The sequence below is a fragment of the Caretta caretta genome, chromosome 1, assembly GCF_965140235.1.
Source record: "Caretta caretta isolate rCarCar2 chromosome 1, rCarCar1.hap1, whole genome shotgun sequence".
In the NCBI taxonomy this organism is placed as follows: Eukaryota; Metazoa; Chordata; order Testudines; family Cheloniidae; genus Caretta; species Caretta caretta.
The window spans coordinates 348,892,574-348,915,477 of record NC_134206.1 but is presented as its reverse complement, the minus strand read 5'-3'; the positions used below and the strand labels follow the sequence as shown (position 1 = coordinate 348,915,477).

The 22,904-nt window shown below is 45.2% G+C and overlaps 1 protein-coding gene across 1 annotated transcript; it reads right to left on the bottom strand.

Annotated features, from left to right (window-relative positions):
- Positions 1-1,240: 1,240 nt before the first annotated feature.
- Positions 1,241-13,723, bottom strand: TSGA13 (testis specific 13). Its single transcript, XM_048850289.2, has 7 exons — positions 13,714-13,723; positions 13,292-13,356; positions 9,535-9,741; positions 8,021-8,130; positions 5,392-5,394; positions 4,566-4,678; positions 1,241-1,437 (listed from the first exon to the last, which is right to left on the bottom strand). Exons 1-7 carry the CDS (start codon positions 13,721-13,723, stop codon positions 1,241-1,243), a joined length of 705 nt encoding a protein of 234 aa, XP_048706246.2.
- Positions 13,724-22,904: the final 9,181 nt, after the last annotated feature.

Below are 22,904 nucleotides of genomic sequence, written 5' to 3'. Positions count from 1 at the left end.
GACACAGCTACAGCTACACTGCATACACAGGAGAATGACATACTAACAGTGTCTGCTTAACACAGCTTACTTCTCCTGAGGAGTTCACTGTTTGGCCTCTTGTTGTTCACTCTTTAACCCAACAACCCATCCCACCTTCCCAACAGCATGCTCTTGGTGGAGTCAGTTAAGACACTAAGATCTTGTCAAACCTCTAATCTACAGCAGGCCTTCCCTGTGTTATGACTAAAGTTAATCATGCGGTCTGTAAGACATCTTAAGCCTTGTATCTTCTTGCAATTTACCATTGGAAAAGATGTAATGCTTTCAAAATTCTTGAATCAAATGTAGTATTTCCATACTGTGTTTTGGGGGTGGGAGGGCAGGGGGAAGAAGTGAGGGGTATTATTCAAACTCTCACATTCATAGATTCCAAGGCCAGAAGGGATCATTGTGATCTAGTCTAACTTCCTGCGTAACACGTGACAAAGGATGTTCTTGAACTAATTCCCATTGATCTAGACCATATAATTTAGAAAAACTGCCAGTCTTGATTTAAGTTTCCACCAATGGAGAATCCAAAACACCCCCATGAAAATTGTTTCAATGGTTAAACAATCAGGGTTATTTTTTTTTAAATTGTCTTCCTAGGCTGAATTTAACTAGCTTCAACATCAAACATGCATTGGATTTTCTATCTTTGGCTGCTAGATTGCCCCCTGCTCAAACTTTTGTTCCCCATGTAGGTATTTATGTTAAGATCTCATCTGTAAATGGGGGGGAAATGTGTTAACTCCCAGTGTTGCTGCTTTTTGATGTACTTCTCCCCATCCACAAGCAAAGCCTTGGAGGACTAGAGCTATTTTATGAAACTGGAACCAGAATAAGTGCTCTGGGGTAGGTGCTCTTTCTTATAAAGAATGTGAGATGCTATTGGGAGCTCTGCCAGGCATGGGAGTTCACTTGGCTAAAGAATTCAGTGTAATCCTAATGGCTGACTGCTGCCATAACGCTAAAGATGGAGCTGACAGTGTCCCCTTGTAAGGCAATGTTCATAGCCCAACAACTAATATTTTGTTAACGACCCTTGTTCTTGGTCCCCCAAACGTTCACTGAAGCATCATTCTCCACAGTAAACCCCAAATCATGCAACCTCTGTTAAAAGTGTCTTTGCAGGGGCCAGCTGAGCTTTTTGGGCTCCAGAACGTTTAGTGGTCTGATGGCTGCATTCATCCAAATAGCAGTGACTCAATGGAAAGCTTTATTTGGAACTATCTACAAAAGAACTGTTTACTACCCACTGCGAGACTTTCCCACACCGGAAGCCGTTTTTCCCTGGTGCATTGACAGTGGGCTTTGCCTCAAAAAGGGAGGAAAGAGTTAATGGTTCCCACTGGCAGCTTGTTTCTCTTGTGGGCTTGCTATCCTTTCTTGGAAGGGATTGCACATCCTCTGTAGCTACAACAAAGCACAGGGTGTTTCAGAGGGAGACAGAGCACAGGAAAGGCTGATATACAGAGTGGCTCCTCTCTTCTCCAAATTATTCAGAGGTAAATACCTTTTTAATCCCTCTCCTCCTCCCCTCAAATAAACCTCAGAAGGAGTAGGTTACAACAGGAGTCAAGAGCTTGCTGTACACAGACTAACCGGAGTTGCTTAAATATACCAACCAATAATGTTTGGGAACATACATTTATACGAGCCTCGCAAAATTCTAATCAGCATTTACCAGCCCAAGTTCAAACTCTACTTCCCACCTTCTACTGTGCTGTCTGGGGAAGGCAGTGGGAACAAAGGTGTTCTTTCCTTGGTTCAAAGAAACAAATTCAGAGTGGGTGAGTTGAACTTGGCAAGGCTAGGTAACACACAGAGCTAGCATCAAAGTAGCATACAACTGTTTTTGGCCACGTTCCCATGCTACCAGTGAGTGTTCAAGTCTCTTTTCTACTATTCCATCTATCTTAGGTACTTATATGACCCCCATTAAAATATGAGTGCCTTTCAGTCTTCAGTGTATTTATCCTCACAACCTATGGGGAATTGAGGCACAGAGCAACTAAGTAATTTGCTAGGGACCTGAACTTGGGTCTCCCAGTGGCCTGGGCACTAGTCAGAGAGGAAGGATGATCCAACTCTCGGTTTAGGATCTTGGCACATCATGCTGTGGCCTCTTGTAGCAGTTCGTCCCCTGTGAAGGCTCTGAAGGGGTTGATCCTGGCAGCATGGCACTGGGTGCAGCTCCTTGTCACAGCTCCAGTAGAGCACTCCCTCTTGATCACTAACCAGACTGCTGAGAGGGGATCTAGTTGTTGAATCCCCAGGTGTTTTAAGCCCATAGAGTCTAAATGGGGCCCAGGCACTGCCAGGGCCTCAGAGCTCTGGGGACCCTCTCAGGGCACAGATCTGCTTTCTGGCCCCCTCTTAAAAACCTCCAGTCAAAGATGTGAGCTCTCTGGGTTACTTCAAGGAGGCATGGGATAGGTTTAATGCTTAACACACACAGCTGCTTTGCAGGGGGTTGTAAAACCCTATTGCTCTTTAATTGCATGAGAAATACAGAGATCTATACAAAAATAATAAACCATGCCCTGCCTCAGTTTCCTCACCACTACAGAGAATTCTTTGGGATGGGAGTCCGAGCTGTCAGGACCCTGGGTGGCCCCCTCAGCTCCAGCACATGTCTTCTCCCCATAGCTCACTACCTCTGACCTTGGCCACTCCAGCACCTTCCTTCTTCCTGCCCAGAACTTCCTATGTATCTCTCCAGGAGTCTTCTCCCCAAAGACTCTTTTTATAAACTGCTCTGCACCTGTGTTTCTTCATTCTTCTCTTTATTATTTCCACTGTCCAAACCCCCAGCTAGCCCATTGTCCCACAGTGCTGCACCCTGACAAGGCAGTCATTGAGTTCCACCATCGTCCCTGGTCTGACAAAGATATGACACATCCCTGCCAGGTGGCTTCCACATTCAGCTAGAGGTATTCTGGATGATATGAAGTTTTTACTATGAAAATTGCTGTATCACGGAAGTCCTAAGTTGTACAGACAGAACCCGCAAATCATCACGCCCCTCTATCTCCTCCCTTTGAGTAACTCGGTCCTTTAGTGACTGTCCTCTCCTCTCAGGCTAGGGCAGAATCCCAAAGAACTGCCCACTGCTCCCTTCTGCTCTGATGGAATAGGGCACAAAGTGCCCTAGGGCAGTGTTTCTCAACCTTTTTGATACCAGGGACTGGCTTGTTGCCCCCCTAAACTGCAACAGGGAGATCTCGAGGACCAGCACTGGTCGAAAAACCAGTTGTTGAGGAAACACTGCTCTAGTGCATGGGACCCTGTTAGTGAGTCTCCAAACACCAACTGCTACAGAGAAGAATCCTACTGATTTGCTGACCTCTGAAAACTTGCCACCACGGCATGGGAGAGGGGAAGCCCATTAAGCTTATATGCCTAGAGGACCCCCTGCTCAGCAGAGGGATTCCTGCTGGTCAGCTGCCTTCAGAAGGAGGATTGTCAAGAAGACAGCCCTGCTGGTGTTTCACCTAGACAATATTTCAGTTGATGGGGAAGTTGTAGGCCTTGGGGTCTTTCTTGGTAAGAGTTCTGGTTATTAGGTGCATGGGTTTGTGCTTCTGAGGAACTTAGGTTGGGATCTGAGCTTGGGGAGATCAAATGGTACCTAGTGGGAGCTTTGAGATAAGGGGTTTGGGATTTGAGGAGGGGAGAATCAGAGGAGGGCGGGTGTGAGATGGAGACAAGGGGCCTACTTACTTGCCAAGGGAGGCTACAAGGCCCAAAACTTCCCCATCCGCTGACTTGGACAGTAATTTGATATAGGTAAGGAAGGAAAACCTCTGGGGAGCAGTACTATTTGAAGGTTGGAGGAGTGGCAACTGATCTGGGAGGGAAGTGGCATCTTCAGGAGGAATCAGCCATATCAGCTTGATGTTGCAAATAAATTGACATTACTGCAATACATAATATACTGGACTACTTCTCACATGGCTGAAGAGCGATGCAGCTTATCAAACACTGTACATTTAAGGGAAGGAAGGGGAAAAGTGAGCCTGTGTAACATGCTTACTAGGGGGCTCGCATATGCACAGGCATTGGTGCTGACATTTTGTATTGGCTTTTTAAATATCTGAGGAACTATTTAGAGGGCCGAGATAGCACAAGGGCTGCTCTTCTCATGGCAGTTTACTTTCTGGACTGTGGACAAACCCAGAACAAGAGCAGTTCTTAGATACATCAGCTCCATAAATTTCTCCTATGAAAAATGTAAACACCAAGAACAAATCCTGTACACAGGTACTCAGCTCTGGTTGTGTTTCTGTGGAAGCCAAGTGCATCACCCTACTGTTATGATTCAGTAATCTCTTCCTCCTTTTTAACAGAGGAGGGTTGGGTGGTGGGGGCATCTATCATACTTCCCTCTCCTCCCACCCAGACATGACCCGTACCTACAAATAGGGGGAGGGAGGACAGTGGCTTCAGCAGATGCTACTGAGCATGCTCAGTCTGTGTGAGTAAGCTCAATACTAGCCAAGTAGCAATTCTGAGTGGGGGCACGTGTGGTAACTTCTTACCTAGTCTAGGGAAAGCTTGAAAGTGGAGATGGGGATATAGCTTTAGCAATCGCCTCTCAGCATAGCTTTTGGAAAACTGTCCTTCAGTCTTGAAATCATTGTCTGTGGAAAACCTGCAGTTTGGAATGGAAAAACTTACTCAGAAGGGCTGCACCAATTTATGCTTGAAGATCTCTGTAGCAAGCCCAAACACTGCATGGCTCAGTAAATGATATTGCTTTAAGACAGAGGTCCACTGAGTGTGGGGCAAGGCCCTCTAAGGGGGTGGGGAGAAACCTTTGAGGGGGGCATGGCAGGGCCTGGGCCAGCCCTCACTGAGGCGGGGAGGGAGCGCCACCCAGCCCTTCCCTCCCCCAGCTCTGCTCCCATCCCGCCACCACCTGCGCCTCCAGCTCCTGGCCCTGCACCTGTCCCATCCCCAGTGTCAGTGCGGCTCCGCTCCCGGCCCAGCAACAGCCCGCAGCCTTGGCCGCAGCTCCATTCCCAGCCCGGGGTGGAGGCTGGGGGCAGGACCAGGAGAGGAGCTGCACCTGGCCACATGCCTGGCTTCTGGCACCCACCACAGCCCAGCTGTGGCTCTGCTCACATCCCCACCTTCAGCCTCTGTCCCACTCCCGGTCCCAGACCCACCTCCAGCTGCAGCCCCAGCCTCGGCCCCATGACCCCTGACTGTGTCCTCCCCCTGAGCCACGGCCCCAATGCCAGCTCTGGGGAGGGGCGTGGACAGGAGTAAAAGGGGGTCCAATCCTCAAATTTTGGGGACTGCTGCTTTAAGATGAAGCATAACCCAAAGCAAAATTCCTTTAATGCATTAAGGGGTAGCAACCTACTACTGCTGCCAGCCAATGGAATCATAGGCACCAACTTCTGCTCCAGCCGGTGGGTGCTCGACCCCCCCCCCTCCACCCCTGCCTCGCCCACTCCCGCCCTTGCCCTGCCCCCATTCCAACCCCTTCCCCAAAGTCCCCACCCCAACTCCACCCGCTCCATGCCCCTATTCTGACTCCTTCCCCAAATCCCTGCCCTGGCCCCACCTCTCCCTGCCTCCTCCCCTGAGCATGCCACATCCCTGCTTCTCCCCCTCCCTCCCAGCATGCCGCCAAACACCTCCCAGCAGCGGCAAGGCAGGAAGCGCTGAGAGATAGGCGGAGGAGCTGGGACGCACGCTCTCAGGGAGGAGGTGGGGCGTGGGGTGGGGGAAGCTTGGTTGCCGGTGGGTGCAGAGCACCCACTAATTTTTCCCTGTGGGTGCTCCAGCCCTGGAGCACCACGGAGTTGGCACCTATGAATGGAGTTATTCCTTTAGCTCAAGGGCCTGTGGTGTTGAAGGTCCCTACTGGAATCCGTGTTGACAACCCATCTGGGGGAGGGCCTTGTGCTACAGAAATTGTAAGTACCAGAATTTGTGCTGTAGAAAACAATACTACACTAGCCCAGGGTGTGAAGGACTGGATGTTACCCTATAGGCCCCTCTGATATAAAATGCAGAGCTTGGATATAATGACAAACCATACAAAACAGGGCCAAAGCAGAATGTGCAGAATTGTTCTCTTTGGCTACCTTGAGTCATGCAAATAATTTTTTACTGGTGAGTAAATTTAATACACAGATTTCATCTTCAAAACACTTTTTCTCCCTCCCCCATGGCAGCTCATAGTCTTGCTACTTGTGCCAGGCTCACCTCCAACCTATGAGTCACTGGAACAAAGAAGATAAAGTAACTCTTCAGTCTAAGAAGATCCATGTTTGACCCTAAGCACCTCTGTATTCACACCCTACACACTACTGCAATGATATTGGTACAACCTGTGCCTTGTGAGGTATCATTTGAAAACTAACACCACATTGGTCAATAATATCATTGTGGGATATGTGTGACTATGCTACATATGGAGTTATGGATGTTCTCTGATTTTGTGTTTTAAAGTCTGTATTTGAAGACAGTAGAAACAGGACTGTCCAGGTCTTGAATACAAATGAAGCCATGTGACCAGTAACAATAGAATTACAATTTACATAGGCAGTAAATAGAACCATTAAAGCTCATGAGGTGGTTTGGGAGTCAGTATGTCTAGATCATAAAGAATTGTGTATTTGCTTGGCTAACCAGCCTGGGCATCAGGCAGACACATTGAAGGCACATTTACATACAAGGTAAACAAAGCCATCAAGCTAACAAAGGGAAGACGTAATGATTTAGCTATCACTGGGGGATGGAGACCACACCCCGAGGAAGCCTTCCTGGTTCTTGAAACAGGGTCTCATGAACTTTAGGAGATGCTTTTCAAAGCTTTACTGGACTATAAAGAGAGGGGCAGTGAACTTCTAAGTTTTTTCACTTAAGACGACAAGGGAAATCAGCACCTCGTACTTCTGTGGAAGGTCCTGACTGAAGGATAGTCAGCCACGGTGGACCAAGAGTAAGTGATGAGCAAAACCATTTTAAACAAAGACCGTACCTTGCTAGATTGTATTAGATGCAGGTTTTCACTTTTAGTTCTTTTATTTGGCATCATTCAACCTATGTCCTGTCCTTAATAGATTAAAATAAATTTAACCCCCCCACACCCAGTACTGTGTTTGAATTGAAGTGATTGTTAACTCCAGTTAATGTGGCAAGCTGCTGGGTATAGTCTCCTTAAAGGAGCAAACAAATGGTATTATTTCTTTGAGTAGTTGAGGAGAGGTGTGGACACTTCAGGGTAAATTCAGGACTGGAGGTGGGTGGGTGTAGGGTTCACTTCAGTAGCGTAGCTGGGGGGAGTGGGGCAGCGGCTGCTCCCCCACTGAGGAGAACTGGTGCCTTTTTAATTCTTTGGCGCCTTTTAAATTTTTACTCACCCGGCGGCGCTCCGGGTCTTTGGTGGTGGGTCAGGGGGAGTGGAGATTAAAAAAAAAAAAAAGGCCCCATCCCCTGGTACTCACCCAGCAGTGCTCCGGGTCTTCAGCAGTACTTCGGCAGTACTCTCTCCGGTCTTCAGCAGCATTGCGGTGGCGGGGGGAGGGGGGGCTGTCCTTCAGTGCCAAAGACCAGAGCGAGTGAAGGACCCAACGCCAAAGTGCTGCTGAAGACCCGGAGCGCCGCTGGGTGAGTACCAGGGGGTGACGCCCTTTTTAATCTCCGCTACCCCTGTTTTTTCCACCTGGCTACGCCACAGGTTCACTTGGCTAGTAGTAGGCAGAGACCAGCATGTGGCTGTAGTGTAATAAGCATGCTGATGGGATCCAAATTAATGAACCGTGGCTGCTTGTCTCAGACACTTAGCACATGCTTGTATTCTGGTGGGGAGCATCCAGACTAGTGAGCTACAGCAGCAGAGCATTTTAAAGCAGATAGGGGAACAGGGCTGGTGGAGAGACAAACTCTCACTAGTCTGGATTGCACTCCAACATGTGATACCATGTCACTGGACTGATAAGGACCAGCGAGCAAAGAAATGGGGCACTGACTTCACCTGAACTGGAGTGATTTCCCAACTTTTCCCTCATCAAAATTTATGCCTGCTTCAGTCAGCTGTTGTGTCTTCAGCGGGGGTAAATGAAGCTGACTCCTGGCATCGATCCCCTTTGGGAGAAATGGAAAAGAAATCAGATCTGCCTACATGTAGGTTGCAAGGGGAGTCATAAAAATTGGCCCCTAAGAGGAAAGGCAAATACTTTGCAGTCAGCAAGGAGAACTTAAGAAAGTCATGACCCAGGGAAGAGAAGGCTTGGATAAGCAGGAATCTCTCAGAGGAAGTAAAAGCAAATACAGTGAATGGAGAGCACTGGTGGAGAGCAAAAGAGGCTGAATTCTTATAAAGACAAAGATAGTGTATTGCTAACGCCAACCTCAAAAATAAGTCAGGTTGCCAAAAATCATGAGATTTAAAAATAAATGTCAAATTCTCTTTAATCTGACTTCTGGTTTCTGAGCCTATGGGATACACTTGCTGCATGTTTCTAAGGTTTTAATTTGCATCTATGAGGACTTGAAACTTATGTTTTGAAATATGAAAGTTGAGATTATCATGTAATTGTACAAATTGAGGAGCTGGGGCATTAAGAAAAACATCAAATATTGTGATCCTCGTGACAAAACTGAGGATATTTCCTTCCAACTCCTTGTCCACATTGCAGTCTAACACCACATGCCCAATTAATAATTTCTGGCACTTTGCTGTGCCTTTCACACAAGGATCTCAGGCCCAGTCCTCAAAGGTATTTAGGCATTTAATGTCTATTGAAATCAAAAGGAGTTAGGCACCTAAGTATCTTTTGAGGATCTGGGCCTCAATGCTCTCCAAACAAATGACCAGTTTTACTCATTTGCTCTCCATGACCAGTTCATGCAAACATTTGAACCTGTGTCTTGTTCACAAACTGGTCACTTAGACTATTTGCTATTGTGGTATTTGACTGCTCACCTACATCACATGGTGGTGTTTCTGCTCCCTGATTGGAAGACTGTATGCAAACAGGCAGGACTTGTACATGAACAAAAACCTGGTCATGCCAATATTCATGAACAGCAAATAAAAACAAGCATAGATATGGTGGGAGAGAAAAAGTGCTTGGAACCTGAGTGTTTGCAAATACACACACAGTATACTTTTTTACTCCTAGAGGTGGAGAAGGGAAAGAGTTATGGGGGATATTGTCATACCACTTAACTTTTGGGAAGCACTCAGATTCTGTGGTGATGGGAACCATATAAGTATCTAGATATGTTTAGCTACGTATCAATATCTCTATTTTACAGATGGAGAAAATGAGGCACATTAGATTAAGTGACTTGCCCAAAGTCACATCAGGAATTAGTGGTATTGGTAAGACTAGATCCCAAGAGCCCTGACTACTCATCCTCTGCTCTAATCATTGGATATTACTTCCTCATAACTCAAAGGTGCAACCCTGGACCTCTGTAAATCTCAGCATTACAAGGGCCATGTCCTTTCCCAGTTTAAAAATTAGCAGTGAAATGTTTTACCCTTCTTAAGTGCTCTTTGCAGAAAAACTTCATGGGGGTGTCCTTTCTTTGACTGGAATTCAGGTCAGGAAGGGGATTATTAGTCACTATCAGTGTTGTCTTGTCTTGATTGAACTCTGAAGATCTGCACATAAGTTTGGCACATCTCTTGCGGCCATTGATATAGTCCTGAAATTTAGCATCGGTCAGTGGCACAAAGTACTTTGCCTGTACAGGGGTAAAGTGGGATGTCTGGGTTAGAAGTGCCACCTCCATTTTATTCCAGGATATAATTGCTATTAAACTCACTGAAAACGGCATTTCAGAAAAAATTGCTCCCCACTTCCCTCTGCTGGACAGAATGAACCCATAACAATACATACAAACATCACACATAAGAAACTACTAACTGCCTCCTTATGGGTGTGTAATGACCCACAATAACATCCACATCAGGGGTGGGATCAGCAGGGTTTGAACCTCAGAACTACAGTTAAGCATTGGAACAAATTGCTGAGGGAGGTGTGGAATTCCCTAATTGGAGATTTTTAAGAGCAGGTTAGACAAATATCCACAGAAGAGGAATATCATGGGCAGTGGCAGTGTGAGCTACCTCCATTGCCCAAACCCTGTCTTACAGCTGAAGGAACACCTCTGAAGTAGCAATGAAATAAGCCCTCAGGACTTGGAGCCTATGCTAAAAATGCCAACAAAGAGGCCACTTACTACCAACAGTGATGATGATATTCATGATGTCAACGCTTGCACAGGGGGAATAGGACTCACAGCAGTAGGCTTGTAGTGCTTGAATTTTAATGCTCCAGTAGACAGTAGTGTTGGTTACAAAGTGGTTCACTTACCAGTTTGGGATGGTAACAATACTGCTCCTCATTTTGTAGAAAAAACTTGCTCATGTTCTTCTAAATCAAACTATGAAATTAAATAATATTTATTATCTGGATCCCAAAAGCCCTTTTCCCAGCAGTGCTAGTATGATAGCCACTGTCTTAGCCAACAGATAGTGGATTTTACCAGGGACTCCGATACAGAAAACATGAGCGACTACAGCTTGAGCTATAGTCTATATTTTTTATAGCTGCTAGTTGCAATGATTTATATCCTCTGTGGATCAGGCACAGCGGGAGATCTGTAACACACACTCACCAGTAGGCTATGCTAGCCTCTGTGGCTACATGTTCAGCAGACCAGGATAGCAATGTAAATATGTCCACCTAAATTACTGTCAATGGTCAATACATTTTTCTTCTGTTTAAGAAAACCTTTGGTTACCCTTTATATTATGGTTCAATTAATAAGTAGGTTATACATGGGTCTTAAATGATTAATCAATTGCTATAAATTGATACGGAGAGACCAGCAGGTCAATAGATTGCTTATAATCACAGCTTACACCCTTTGACTCTTTCTCCTTCCCTATCTGGAGTTGGCGACTTTTATAGCCTTCTTACAAAATTTATGATTGTATGCCAGACTGTCATCCAGATTGGTCTCTCTGAGGTTGATTTATATCTGGTCCATCTACTAAGTCATTGGTCTCCCCCTTGGTTGTCTTCTATCCACAAATGTTGCAAAAGCCATCCAACCAATACAGCTCTTGGGTTTCTGCTGGATGTGACCATACCAACATAGCCTATCTTCCCTCAACTTGCCTTCAGTTGGAGCAACCTGCATTTGGCCTCTTACAAACCTCATTTTGTTTTCTATCATGGAGTGGCCAACCATTTGACCATTTCAACTGAGAAGAACATATTGATTGCTTTTGTGGCTGGCCGAGTCTCTGTTCCATATATTAAGATGGGTCGAATTACAGTTTTATACGTTCTATCTTTTTTTAACTTTATTGGCATATTTTTGTCACACAGAACTGGAATCAGCTCAAGTCATTTTCACCAAGCAGCTTTAGTACAAGGCCGGGCATCTCTAAGGAAGGCATCATTGTCAGCAACCATTGATCCTAGGTATTTAAATTATTTCACTCTTCTAAGCTCTTCCCTACCTCTTTTGGAGATATCCTCTATAACACCTTTGACTGATATGTATAAAACCATCTAATGCACACCCACACACTACTCATGTTGGTACAAAACTTTAAAATATGCATTAATCATTTATTAACCCTTTACACACTATTAGAAATGGAAACTTAATATAAAGTGATCAAACCTTTTGTCTAAAGTTAATATTTTCCCCATCATATTTTACAAACCATATTTATATAGAAATGAATCTTTGGTTTCTTTGCATTTCATCTACTGCTGCCTATTACATTATCATCTTACCTTTATATAGCATCTTTCAACTCAAAGGATTTCAAATCACTACACAAACTGTATATGTCACAATCATTTCTCTCACCATGGAGGTATGGCCACCTCTGTGGTGTAAGGTGGTAGCCGTTTAACTGCACATAGCAGTTTAGGACAGTAAGTATAGAAGAATGCAGTAGGAATATCTGAAGGCTAATGGTAACTACCCAAATTGGAAATTTTGGCCAGGACACCAGCTTCAAGGTATATGCTTTTGCAAAAAGGCCAACAGACTAAATCCAAATAAAATAATTAGTTACAAAATATATATCACAACTGTTGTGCACTTTTAAAGAGTTGCGATGTTTTACCCCACCTATGGAAGGTATGTATTGGTGGATGAATGAATTAATCCCTATATGTAGAAACTGGAAGCAGATAGTTCTGGAGGGAGAAAAAATATTGTAGACCTAACAAGAGTTGTGCCCAATATCACCTCAGTCACTTGCTTGTATATTTCTATCTCCTCTTCCATCCTTTGCCTTTTTGACTGATTAAATTTAAAGATCTTCAGGACAGGAAACTGTCTAATTGTAAGTCTGTGAAGCACATACCACACTTTAGGGTGCGATGAAACAAACATAGCTGAGAATCACTTATCTCATGTCATATAAGGGTTAAAATTTTCAAAAGTGCCTCTGTTTTGGGAGCCTTAATCCCATTGAAAGTTAGTGTAATTGATGTAGTTTATAGTTGGTTTGGCAAGCTAGAAGGAGCCATACAAATAACTGAAAGTAAATAGGATTTAGGACCCTAAATTACTTAGGCATTTAAAACTTTTACCCAGGGCCCCTTAACAGCAATTTTCAGTCACTATTGACCCATGCTGCATTCAAACTTGTGATCTATAGGCTAGATTCTATGCATACTGAAGTCAATTACAAACTTTCATTGACTTAAATGGGTCAACTGCTATAGGTGAACGATTCTGTAATCCATCACAAATCCCTTGAGCTATCCAGTCCACTCAGATTTTATTAAACTTCTTTTAACTCCCACAATATAACAATTCTCCATATATTAACTGAATTCTAACCAAAACATGATTGTCTTTGAGAAAGCCAAAAGACATTGGCATAACATACCTATGAGGACATCCAGGGAATGGCATAGTTCCAGGGGAATGAGAAGACCTTATGGCTGGTGGCTTCTCCATTTAGAAAATATTTATGGCTAAACCTGATGCAGATTGGATGCCAGGGGGTTACTTGGAACATTTGGTTACCCTCATGTACCATTTCTAAATCAGGGATTATGACATTCCTGTACCATCTTTTCTTTGGACCTTGAAGCCAGTGGTGAGGTAACATATGCTAGTGGTGAGAACCAAGAACTCCTGAATTCTTATTCCAGCTTTGCTAGTGGTTTATGGTGTAATCTTGGATAAAGTCACCAAACTCCTCTCTGCCACCGTATCTCCATCTGTAAAATGACAATAATACCTACCTCACCAAGATGTCGTAATTAGTTACGACTGGTAAAGCACTGATGGCAGGACTAGTTGGAACACGTGAACCTGCAGGCAGAGAGTGAAGGATAGAGACGTGGACTGGCCTTAAATCCTATTTCCTTCATCAGTATATCACCACGGTGTCTAAAAACTCTGGAAGAGGAAGGATGGCGCAGTGATTAGGGCACTAGTTTAGGGCTCGGCAAGCCTGTATTAAATTCCCTGCTTCCCACAGATGTCCTGTGTGATTCTTAGAGTCTCTGTGCCTCAGATTCCCATCTGTGAAATGGGGGAAAATAGGACTGCCCTACCCCTACCCTGCCCTACAGGTGGTTTCAGGGTAAATACATTGAAGAGTGTGAGGTGCTCAGATGCTACGGTAATGGGAGCCATCTACAATGAGGAGGACAGACAAGGACTTACTCTTGCTCATGGCAGTAGCACTATTTTACACTGCTCTCAGGGAGGTGAAACACGACTTGTAGAGTGGCTGTTTCTCACACTCATCCACTCCCTTCTTCTGTCTCCCCCACCACCAGAGAACATCATCTCTCCTCCAAATGGTGCACAGCTGAGCTCTAGCATAGTGGCTGCAGGGGCCAGTGGCTGTTCACAAAATACCCGCTGAAATGCCTGAATAAGGATGGGGAGGGACTGGCCCCTTTGCATTTACAAAGTGTCCAGCACACCATGCAATGGCAAAAACTACTGAATTTTAGCTACATTAGGGTCTCATACAGGTGCTCCAACCAAAGGACAATACAGCTATTTTAACAGCCTTTGACCTTGTCCAAACCAGCCAGCTAGTCCTTGGTATTACCTGGTCTGGCCTCAAGCAAGTTTAAAGTGTGTGCCGATGGGCTAGATTCTGCCAGTGTGAACACAAGGGAGAAGGTTTTCCCTGGTGGAAAGAAGCTGCACCTTCCTCACAAATAGTAGGCCAGAAATACCCAGAAAGTGAGGACACTGGCTAGGGTGAGAGCATAGAACATGCAGGTTCAGGACATCACCTCAGCAGCATCCACCAGCAAGACCCAGGGAGCCCAGACCACAAATGACAACTAAATCGTGGGGGAGGACAGGTGCAAGACTACCTGCTTTCCCGCAGGGTGAATCCAGCTGCTGGATGTAATTCATGTAATTTACAGTTGCCAAGGTAGGTGGGGCCATACACCTCTCTCTAACAATAGGTAACATGTTCCTCCTCACCTGCTGGTCAAACAACACTGAATGGGCATCGAACAAGGGTGTATTTCAGGTGTTGCCCCTTTAAAAAGAAGCAGCTGGACTGTTGGGGTCTGAAAGTTCATTCCATGACAGTTTGAAATAGCAGCTGAGCAGGTCAGACAACAGAGGGAGGAGCAAAAGATCCAGAGAGAAAAACAGAGGTTCCTGGGGGAAAAGAATTCAGAGGGGAAATAAGAAAAAGAGAGAACTCAGTTGCTGAGAAACCAATTGGATGACAAAAGGTGCAGAGCCCAGAGAGATATTTGAAAATACAGTGGGAGACCAAGGGAAAAGAGGGAACACAGAAAAAGAAAATGTCTGAGGGCCAAATTTTATCTTCAATTTAGACCCCACATAAGTTAACAGTTACATGAAGGTAGCAGAATTAGATTATACTTACTTGGATTTACTCATTTTTCCTGGCACATTTAAATAAACTTTGCTTCTTCTTTTTTTTTTTTTAACTCTTCCATATCCCTGTATTTTTAAAGTAGAAATAAACACTGAAGAAAAGTACCAGACTGCCAGCTCTGAAGTCCTATATTTGTCCATGGAATATGGACAGGCCCAGGAAACAGCAGTACAAGCTTCTTCATACTATCCCCAACCAACCTCTAGGGAGGAGGAAATATTTCACACTAGGCATCAGATTTTATGCTGGGAAAGCCACTAAAGAGGCCAAAAAGCATCTGTTGTGTTGCTGATATTTGCCATTGTGCTGGGGATGTGGACATGTGGCTGGAGGCAATTGAACTTAGATCCTCCCATGCATTTGTCCTGTTTGTGTGTAATGCAGGTGTAACACAAGTCACTGGTGCCTCTCTGACTTCCAGTAATGTCTGGAGCACAGCGACGTTTATGAATTTGATTCTGGCTGTAAGCTGAGGGAGGAAAGAGCCTTTCTGATCCAGGTGTCCCAGGTTCAATCCCTGCCTCTGGCACCTCATCCAGGGGCATCATATTATTACACAAGGCAGAGACCTCAGAGCCCCGGAGGGGGCGGGGGAGAGGGCTTGTTTTGACTCTCTCTCTTGTTTACTCAGAAGCAGAATGTTGGGCCCAGAAGGTTCTATGACAGTTGGAAGTGACAGTTCAAGCCCCACCTGCAGGGGGCGGTTCTGAGCCAAGCTTGCTCCTCTTGGGCCGACCTAGCGTGAAATGCCAATAACCTTACCTCAGAATACAGAGATTGTTGTGACCAGTTTATTTCATGCCGGCTTCCAGGCCAAGATTTTCTCACTAATGGACCCTAGGCTTCATGAATTGCTATCTCCCCAGATGCTCCAGCCTTTGATACAACAGTGTGGGACACTGATTAGGATTAAAATTTTGCCTGATCCTGGCATAAGGATTCCTATGTATTTATTCTCTACACCTGTTGCTTCCTGCTATTCAAAATAACACTGACCCATAGCAATTGTGGACAAAGCTTGTGAAGTTTGGAGGAGACTAGGTCCTGGAGCCCGCAGCTTCAGATCATTACATCATCACATTTTCATGGGGGAAAAATAGTAGATATTGATTATGGCCTGGGAGTGCTTAGATAAGAAGATAAGAACATCTGTAGTGGGTCAGACCAGTGGTCCTTCTAGCCCAGTATCCCGTCTTCTGACAGTGGCCGGTGCCAGATGCTTCAGAGGGAGTAAAAAGAACAGGGAAATTATTGAGTGATCTATCCCTGTCATACAGTCCCACCTTCTGGCAGTCAGAGGTTTAGGGACAACCAAATCGTGGGTTTGCATCCCTGACCATCCTGGCTAATAGGTATTGATGAACTGTCTTATGTGTGTTTTTGTACAGTGTCTAGCACAGTAGGGTCCTGATTGGGGTTCATAGACAGTATTGAAGAATATGTTTGATTAGGAGAGGAAGAGAAAGAGACTACGGTGTTCTTATGGACTATGGGAGGCAGTTTGGGTGTTGGAGGGGGCTCAGGGCTGAGGGTTGGAGTGCAGGAGGGGTGTGGAGTGCAAGGTCCGGGAGGGCATTAGGGTTAAGAAGGGGGATCCAAGCTGGGGCAGGAGGTTGGGGTGCAGGAGGAGGTGGGGGTGTGGGCTCCAGGAGGGAGTTTGTGTGCGGGAGGGGGCTCAGGGCTGGGGCAGAGGATTGGGGTACTAGATAAATTCATGGAGGATAGGTCCATCAATGGCTATTAGCCAGGATGGGCAGGGATAGTGTCCCTAGCTTCTGTTTGCCAGGAGCTGGGAATGGGCATTACCTGTTCTGTTCTTTCCCTCCAGGGCACCTGGCATTAGCCACTGTTAGCAGACAGGATACTGGGCTAGATGGACCTTTGGTCTAACCTAGTATGTCCATTCTTATGGTGTGTGGGAGGGGGTGCGGGCTCCATGAGGGAGTTTGGATGTGGGAGGGGGCTCAGGGCTGGGACAGGAGGTTGGGGTGTGGGAGGGGATGCAGGGAGCAGGCTCCAGGTGGCGCTTACCTCAGGGTGCTCCCTGGAAGCAGCAACATGTCCCTTGGCTCCTAGGCATAGGGGCGGCCAGGCAGCTCTGCATGGTGTGCACTGCCTCCGCCTACAGGCACCACCCTGCAGCTCCCAGCCAATGGGAGCTGCAGCACTGGTGCACGGGGCCGGGGCAGTGTGTGCAGAGCCCCTCTGGCCATCCCTCCACCTGGGAGCCAGAGGGACATGTCGCCATTTCTGGGAGCTGCACGGAGCCAGGTAGGGAGCCTGCCAGCCCCGCCAACTGGACTTGTAATGTCAGTGGTGCTGACCGGAGCCACCAGGGTCCCTTTTCGACAGGGCATTCCGGTCAAAAACCAGACACCTGGCAACCCTACTCCACCCATGCTTGGCCTCTTCTCCCCAAGGCCCTTCCCGGCACTGACAAGGGGTGGGAGGAAGCAGAGAGGAGCAAGCAGGGGGAAATGGGGTGGAGAGGAGTGAGCGGTGGGCAGGGCCTCACGGGGGGAAGAGGCTGAGCAGGGGTGGAGCTCTCAGGGCGGAACATGAGCGGAGCAGGGGTGAGACCACAGTCCGGGTGCCAGGGCCCCTTCTGAGTCTGGGCCCAGCCCCACGGTGACACTGGTGCCATTGTAAACAGAGTACCTCCTTTCTCCTACCAGCTCTTTGGTTTTATTAAGCCCCACCTGTTTCTGCACAGGGAACTTCCCTTACTTTCCTCTTAGCTCAGATGTTCCCTGGTTTGAAGCCTAACAGGTTAACTGGCGCCTCTGGCCTATGTTAACCCCTTCAGAATGAGTGTGGGGAGCACATCCCATCACATGGACAAACTAGAGAAAGTCCAGAGGAGAGCAACAAAAGTGATACAATGTCTATAAAGCATGACCTACGAGGACAGATTGAAAAAGTTGGGCTTCTTTAGTCTGGAGATAAGAAGACTGATGGGGGGAGGGAGATACACCTGATAACAGTCTTCAAAGTACATAAAAAGTTGTTACAAAGAGGAGGGTGATAAATTAGTCTCCTTATCCACTGAGGACAGGACAAGAAGTAATGGGCTTAAATTGCAGCAAGGAGATTTAAGTTGGACATTAGGAAAAGCTTCCAAACTGTCAGAGTAGTTAAGTACTGGGACAAATTACCTAGAGAGGTTGTGGAATCTCCATCAATGGAGGTTTTTAAGAACAGGTTGGACAAACACCTGTCAGGGATGATCTAGAGAATACTTAGTCCTGCCTCAGTGCAGGGGACTGGACTAGATGACCTATCAAGGTCCCTTCCAGTCCTACATTTCTATGATTCTATGAAAATATTTCTATTAATATTACATTCTGTAAATCCTTTTTTCCTGCACTCTAAATCTAGGCTTAAATCCCCAAACAGCACCCTTTTAATGCTTAGAAATCTGTTCCATTTCCTGTGGAACATGACTAATGTCCAGGATTTCCCCTGTGGGAAGGAGAGGGCTATGGTTGGGAGAAAGCAGATTCTGTGATCAGAGGGAGGAAGGACTGAGTTGGGACTCATGTTCTAAAGTGACTTGCAATTGGCCCTGCCTTTCCTCTGCCAGAAATCTTGCTGCATTCATTAGCCAAGCAACTCCTCTCTTCTGCCTGATTCCACTACTTTTTTCAAACCAGGAAGCAGCAGCAGCAGGAGCTATGTGGCTCACTTCAATAGTAAAGGCTGTGACTGAAGAGAAGCTGGCACAGAATAGATAAATGAGGGAGTGAAGCTGGACACATACTGCACTCACAATGAAATCATGAGATTAGGGAGGGGAGAAAGAGAGAACTGGATCAAAGAGGAAGGTGTTGCATATTGGGGCCTGACTGTTTTATGGTGGTGAATGCCTGACTGCAAAGATGGTGTCGCCAGGAGGGCTTCGGCTTCCTTGACCACAGGATGCTGTTCCAGGAAGAAGGTCTGCTAAGCAGAGATGGGGTCTACTTATTGAGGAAGGGGAAGAGCATATTTGGATACAGATTGGCTAACCTAGTGAGGAGGGCTTTAAACTAGGTTCAAAGAGGGCAGGTGACCAAAGCCCACAGGCAAGTCAAGAACATGGAGACCTGGGAGAAGGCTCAGAATTTCAGGGGAGCATGGGCTGTTATAGCAGGGATAAAGGAGAGACAAGACAGAACAGGGGAGCGAGGAGAAATCAAATCAGTATCTTAGATGTCTTTATACTAATGTGAGAAGTATGGGGAATAAGCAGGAAGAACTTGAAATGCTAGTAAATAAACACAACTATGACATGGTTGGCATCACAGAAACCTGGTGGTAAAACACACGACTGGAATATTGGTATAGAAGGGCACTGCTTGCTCAGGAAGGACGGGCACGGGAAAAAGGGAGGAGGTGTGCACTTGGACTGAGATTGAGATGAAAATAGGAGACAGACTTGTTGAAAGTCTCTGGGTAAGGATAAAAGAGGCAAAAAACAAGGGTGATGTCATGGTAGGGGTCTACTACAGACCACCTAACCAGGAAGAAGAGGTGGATGAGGCTTTTTTTTTAAAAACTAAGAAAATCATCCAAAATACAGGATACAGACGTCTGTTGGGAAAATAACACAGCAGGGCACAGATAATCCAATAAATTCTTGGAACGTATTGCAGACAATTTTTTATTTCAGAAGGTGGAGAAAGCTAATCGGGGAGAGGCTGTTCTAGATTTGATTTTGACAAATAAGGAGGAACTGGTTGAGAATTTGAAAGTGGAAGGCAGCTTGGATGAAAGTGATCATGAAATGACAGAGTTCATTATTCTAAGGAATGGTAGGAGGGAGAACAGCAATATAAAGACAATGGATTTCAAGAAGGCAGACTTTAGCAATCTCAAGGTAAGGTAGGTAAGATCCAGTGGGAAGCAAGTCTAAGGGAAAAACAATAGAAGACAGTTGGCAGTTATCCAAAGAGACATTATTAAGGGCACAAGAGCAAACTATCCCACTGCGTAGGAAAGACAGGAAGTCTGGCCAGAGACCACCCTGGCTTACCCAGGAGATCTTCAATGATCTAAAAATCAAAAAAGAGTCCTACAAAAAGTGGAAACTAGGTCAAATTACAAAGGATGAATATAAACAAATAACACAAGTATGTAGGGACAAAATTAGAAAGGCCAAGGCACAAAATGAGATCAAATTAGCTAGAGACATAAGGGGTAACAAGAAAACATTCTACAAATACATTAGAAGCAAAAGGAAGACCAAGGACAGGGTAGGCCTGTTACTCAATGCTGGGGGAAAAACAATAACAGAAAATGTGGAAATGGCAGAGGTGCTTAATGACTTCGTTTTGGTTTTCACTAAGAAGGTTGGTAGTGATTGAATGTTTAACGTTGTGAATACCAGTGAAAATGAGGTAGGTTCAGAAGATGCTAAAATAGGAAAGAACATGTTAAAAATTACTTAGACAAATTAGATGTCTTCAAGTCACCAGGGCCTTGTGATGGGTTCGATCAGAGACCCCCTTGGGACTGTCACTTGATGTGCTGAAACTACCTCTGAGCCCATTTTCCCTGCCAGATTGGGACTCAAGAACCCTGCCTTGTTGAGCCAGACATGCTAGCCTGCTACAACACAGACCCAGGGCCTGAACCACGCCCCCAAAACTGCAGACATAACAGAAAACAGCTCAGCAAGTACTCCTGTCTCCAGCACCCAGACACCCAGCTCCCAATGGGATCCAAACCCCAAATAAATCCATTTTACTCTGTATAAAACTTATACAGGGTAAACTCATAAATTGTCCGCCCTCTATAACACTGATAGAGAGATATGCACAGCTGTTTGCTCCCCCAGGCATTAATCACTTATTCTGGGTTAATCAATAAACAAAAGTGATTTTATTAAGTATAAAAAGTAGGATTTAAGTGGTTTCAAGTAATAACAGACAGAACAAAGTAAGTTACCAAGCAAAATAAAACAAAACACGCAAGCTGAGGCCTAATACATTAAGAAACTGAATACAGGTAAATCTCACCCTCAGATGTTCCAATAAGCTTCTTTCACAGACTAGATTCCTTTGTAGTCTGAGCCCAATCCTTTTCCTGGTATAGTCCTGGTTTGTTCAAGCTCAGGAGGTAACTAGGAGATTTCTCATGACAGGCAGCTTCTTTTGTTCTGTTCCATCCCCTTTTATATCTTTGGCATAAGGCGGTAATATTTTGTCTTTCTGGGTCCCCACCCCTCCTTCTAAATGGAAAAGCACCAGGTTTAAGATGGATTCCAGTACCAGGTGACATGGTCACATGTCCTGTGAGACCCCAAGCCTCCATTCTTCTCGGCCTGACTCACAGGAACACAGAAAGGCTTGCAAGTAAACAGAGCCATTCACAACCAATTGTCCTAGTAAATGAGAGCCATCAAGATTCCAAGCCACCATTAATGGCCCACACTTAGCATGATTCCAATAGGACTTCAGAGTAATACTTCATATTTCTAGCTTCAGATGCAAGAATGATACATTCATACAGATAGATTGAACACACTCAGTAGATTATAAATTTTGTAACGATACCTTACCAGACACTTTTTACATAAAGCATATTCCAGTTACATTATATTCACATTAAGCATATTTCCATAAACATATGGAGTGCAACGTCACAGGCCTGATGAAATGCATCCTAGAATTCTCAAGGAGCTGACTGAGGAGATATCTGAGACATTAGTGATTATCTGTGAAAAGTCATGTAAGACAGGAGAGATTCCAGAAGACTGGAAAAGGGCAGATATAGTGCCAATCTATAAAAAGGGAGATAAGGACAACCCAGGGAATTACAGACCAGCCAGTTTAACTTCTGTACCCGGAAAGATAATGGAGCAAATAATTAAGCAATCAATTTGCAAACATCTAGAAGATAATAAGGTAATAAGTAACAGACAGTATGGATTTGTCAAGAACAAATCATGTCAAACCAACCTGTTAGCTTTCTTTGACAGGTAACACGCCTTGTGGATAGAGGGGAAGCTATAGACATGGTATATCTTGACTTTAGTAAAGCCTTTGATACTGTCTCGTGTGACCTTCTCATAAACAAACTAGGGAAATGCAACTTAGATGGCGCTACTATCAGGTGGGTGCAAAACTGGTTGGAAAACCATTCCCAGAGAGTAGTTACAAGTGGTTCAATCATGCTGGAAGGACATAACGAGTGGGGTCCCACAGGGATCAGTTCTGGGTCCAGTTCTGTTTAATATCTTCATCAATGATTAAGATAATGGCATAGAGAGGACACTTATAAAGTTGGCAGACGATACCAAGCTGGGAGGGGTTGCAAGTGCTTTGGAGGATAGGATTATAATTCAAAATGATCTGGACAAACTGGAGAAATGGTCTGAAGTAAATAGGATGAAATTCAATAAGGACAAATGAAAAGTACTCCATTAAGGAAGGAACAATCGGTTGCACACATAAAAATGGGAAATGACTGCCTAGGAAGGAGTACTGCAGAAAGGGATCGGGGGGGTCCTACTGGATCACAAGCTAAATGAGTCAACAGTGTAACACTGTTGCAAAAAAAAAAATGAACATAATTCTGGGATGTGTTAGCAGGATTGTTGTAAGGAAGACACGAGAAGTAATTCTTCCGCTCTACTCTGTGCTGATTAGGCCTCAATTGGATATTGTGTTCAGTTCTGGGCACCACATTTCAGGAAGGATGTGGAGAAATTGGAGAGAGTCCAGAGAAGAGCGACAAAAATGATTTAAGGTCTAGAAAACATGACCTGTGAGGGAAGATTGAAAAAAACTGGGTTTGTTTAGTCTGGAAAAGAGAAGGCTGAGGAGGGACATGGTATGATATGACTTCACCCACCTTGTCTCGCTAGTAGTGATGATCGAGTACAGTGTGTGTACTGCATGAAGACTGGTGTCAATGCAAGTAATTACACTATTGATTAATTCAACAAATTAATAAATGGGTCCTGCTAGCAATGTTCTAACAGCAATAAAGC

Bases quoted from the DNA above. Each gene is read 5' to 3' on its own strand.
- TSGA13 (XM_048850289.2), bottom strand. The intron at 8,131-9,534 runs GTAAAACATTTC...TTTCTCCCAAAG, and splicing joins GCAAAGAGCACTTAAGAAGG to GGGATCGATGCCAGGAGTCA. The intron at 1,438-4,565 runs GTAAGAAGTTAC...GCTTTGTTGTAG, and splicing joins TCAAGCTTTCCCTAGACTAG to CTACAGAGGATGTGCAATCC.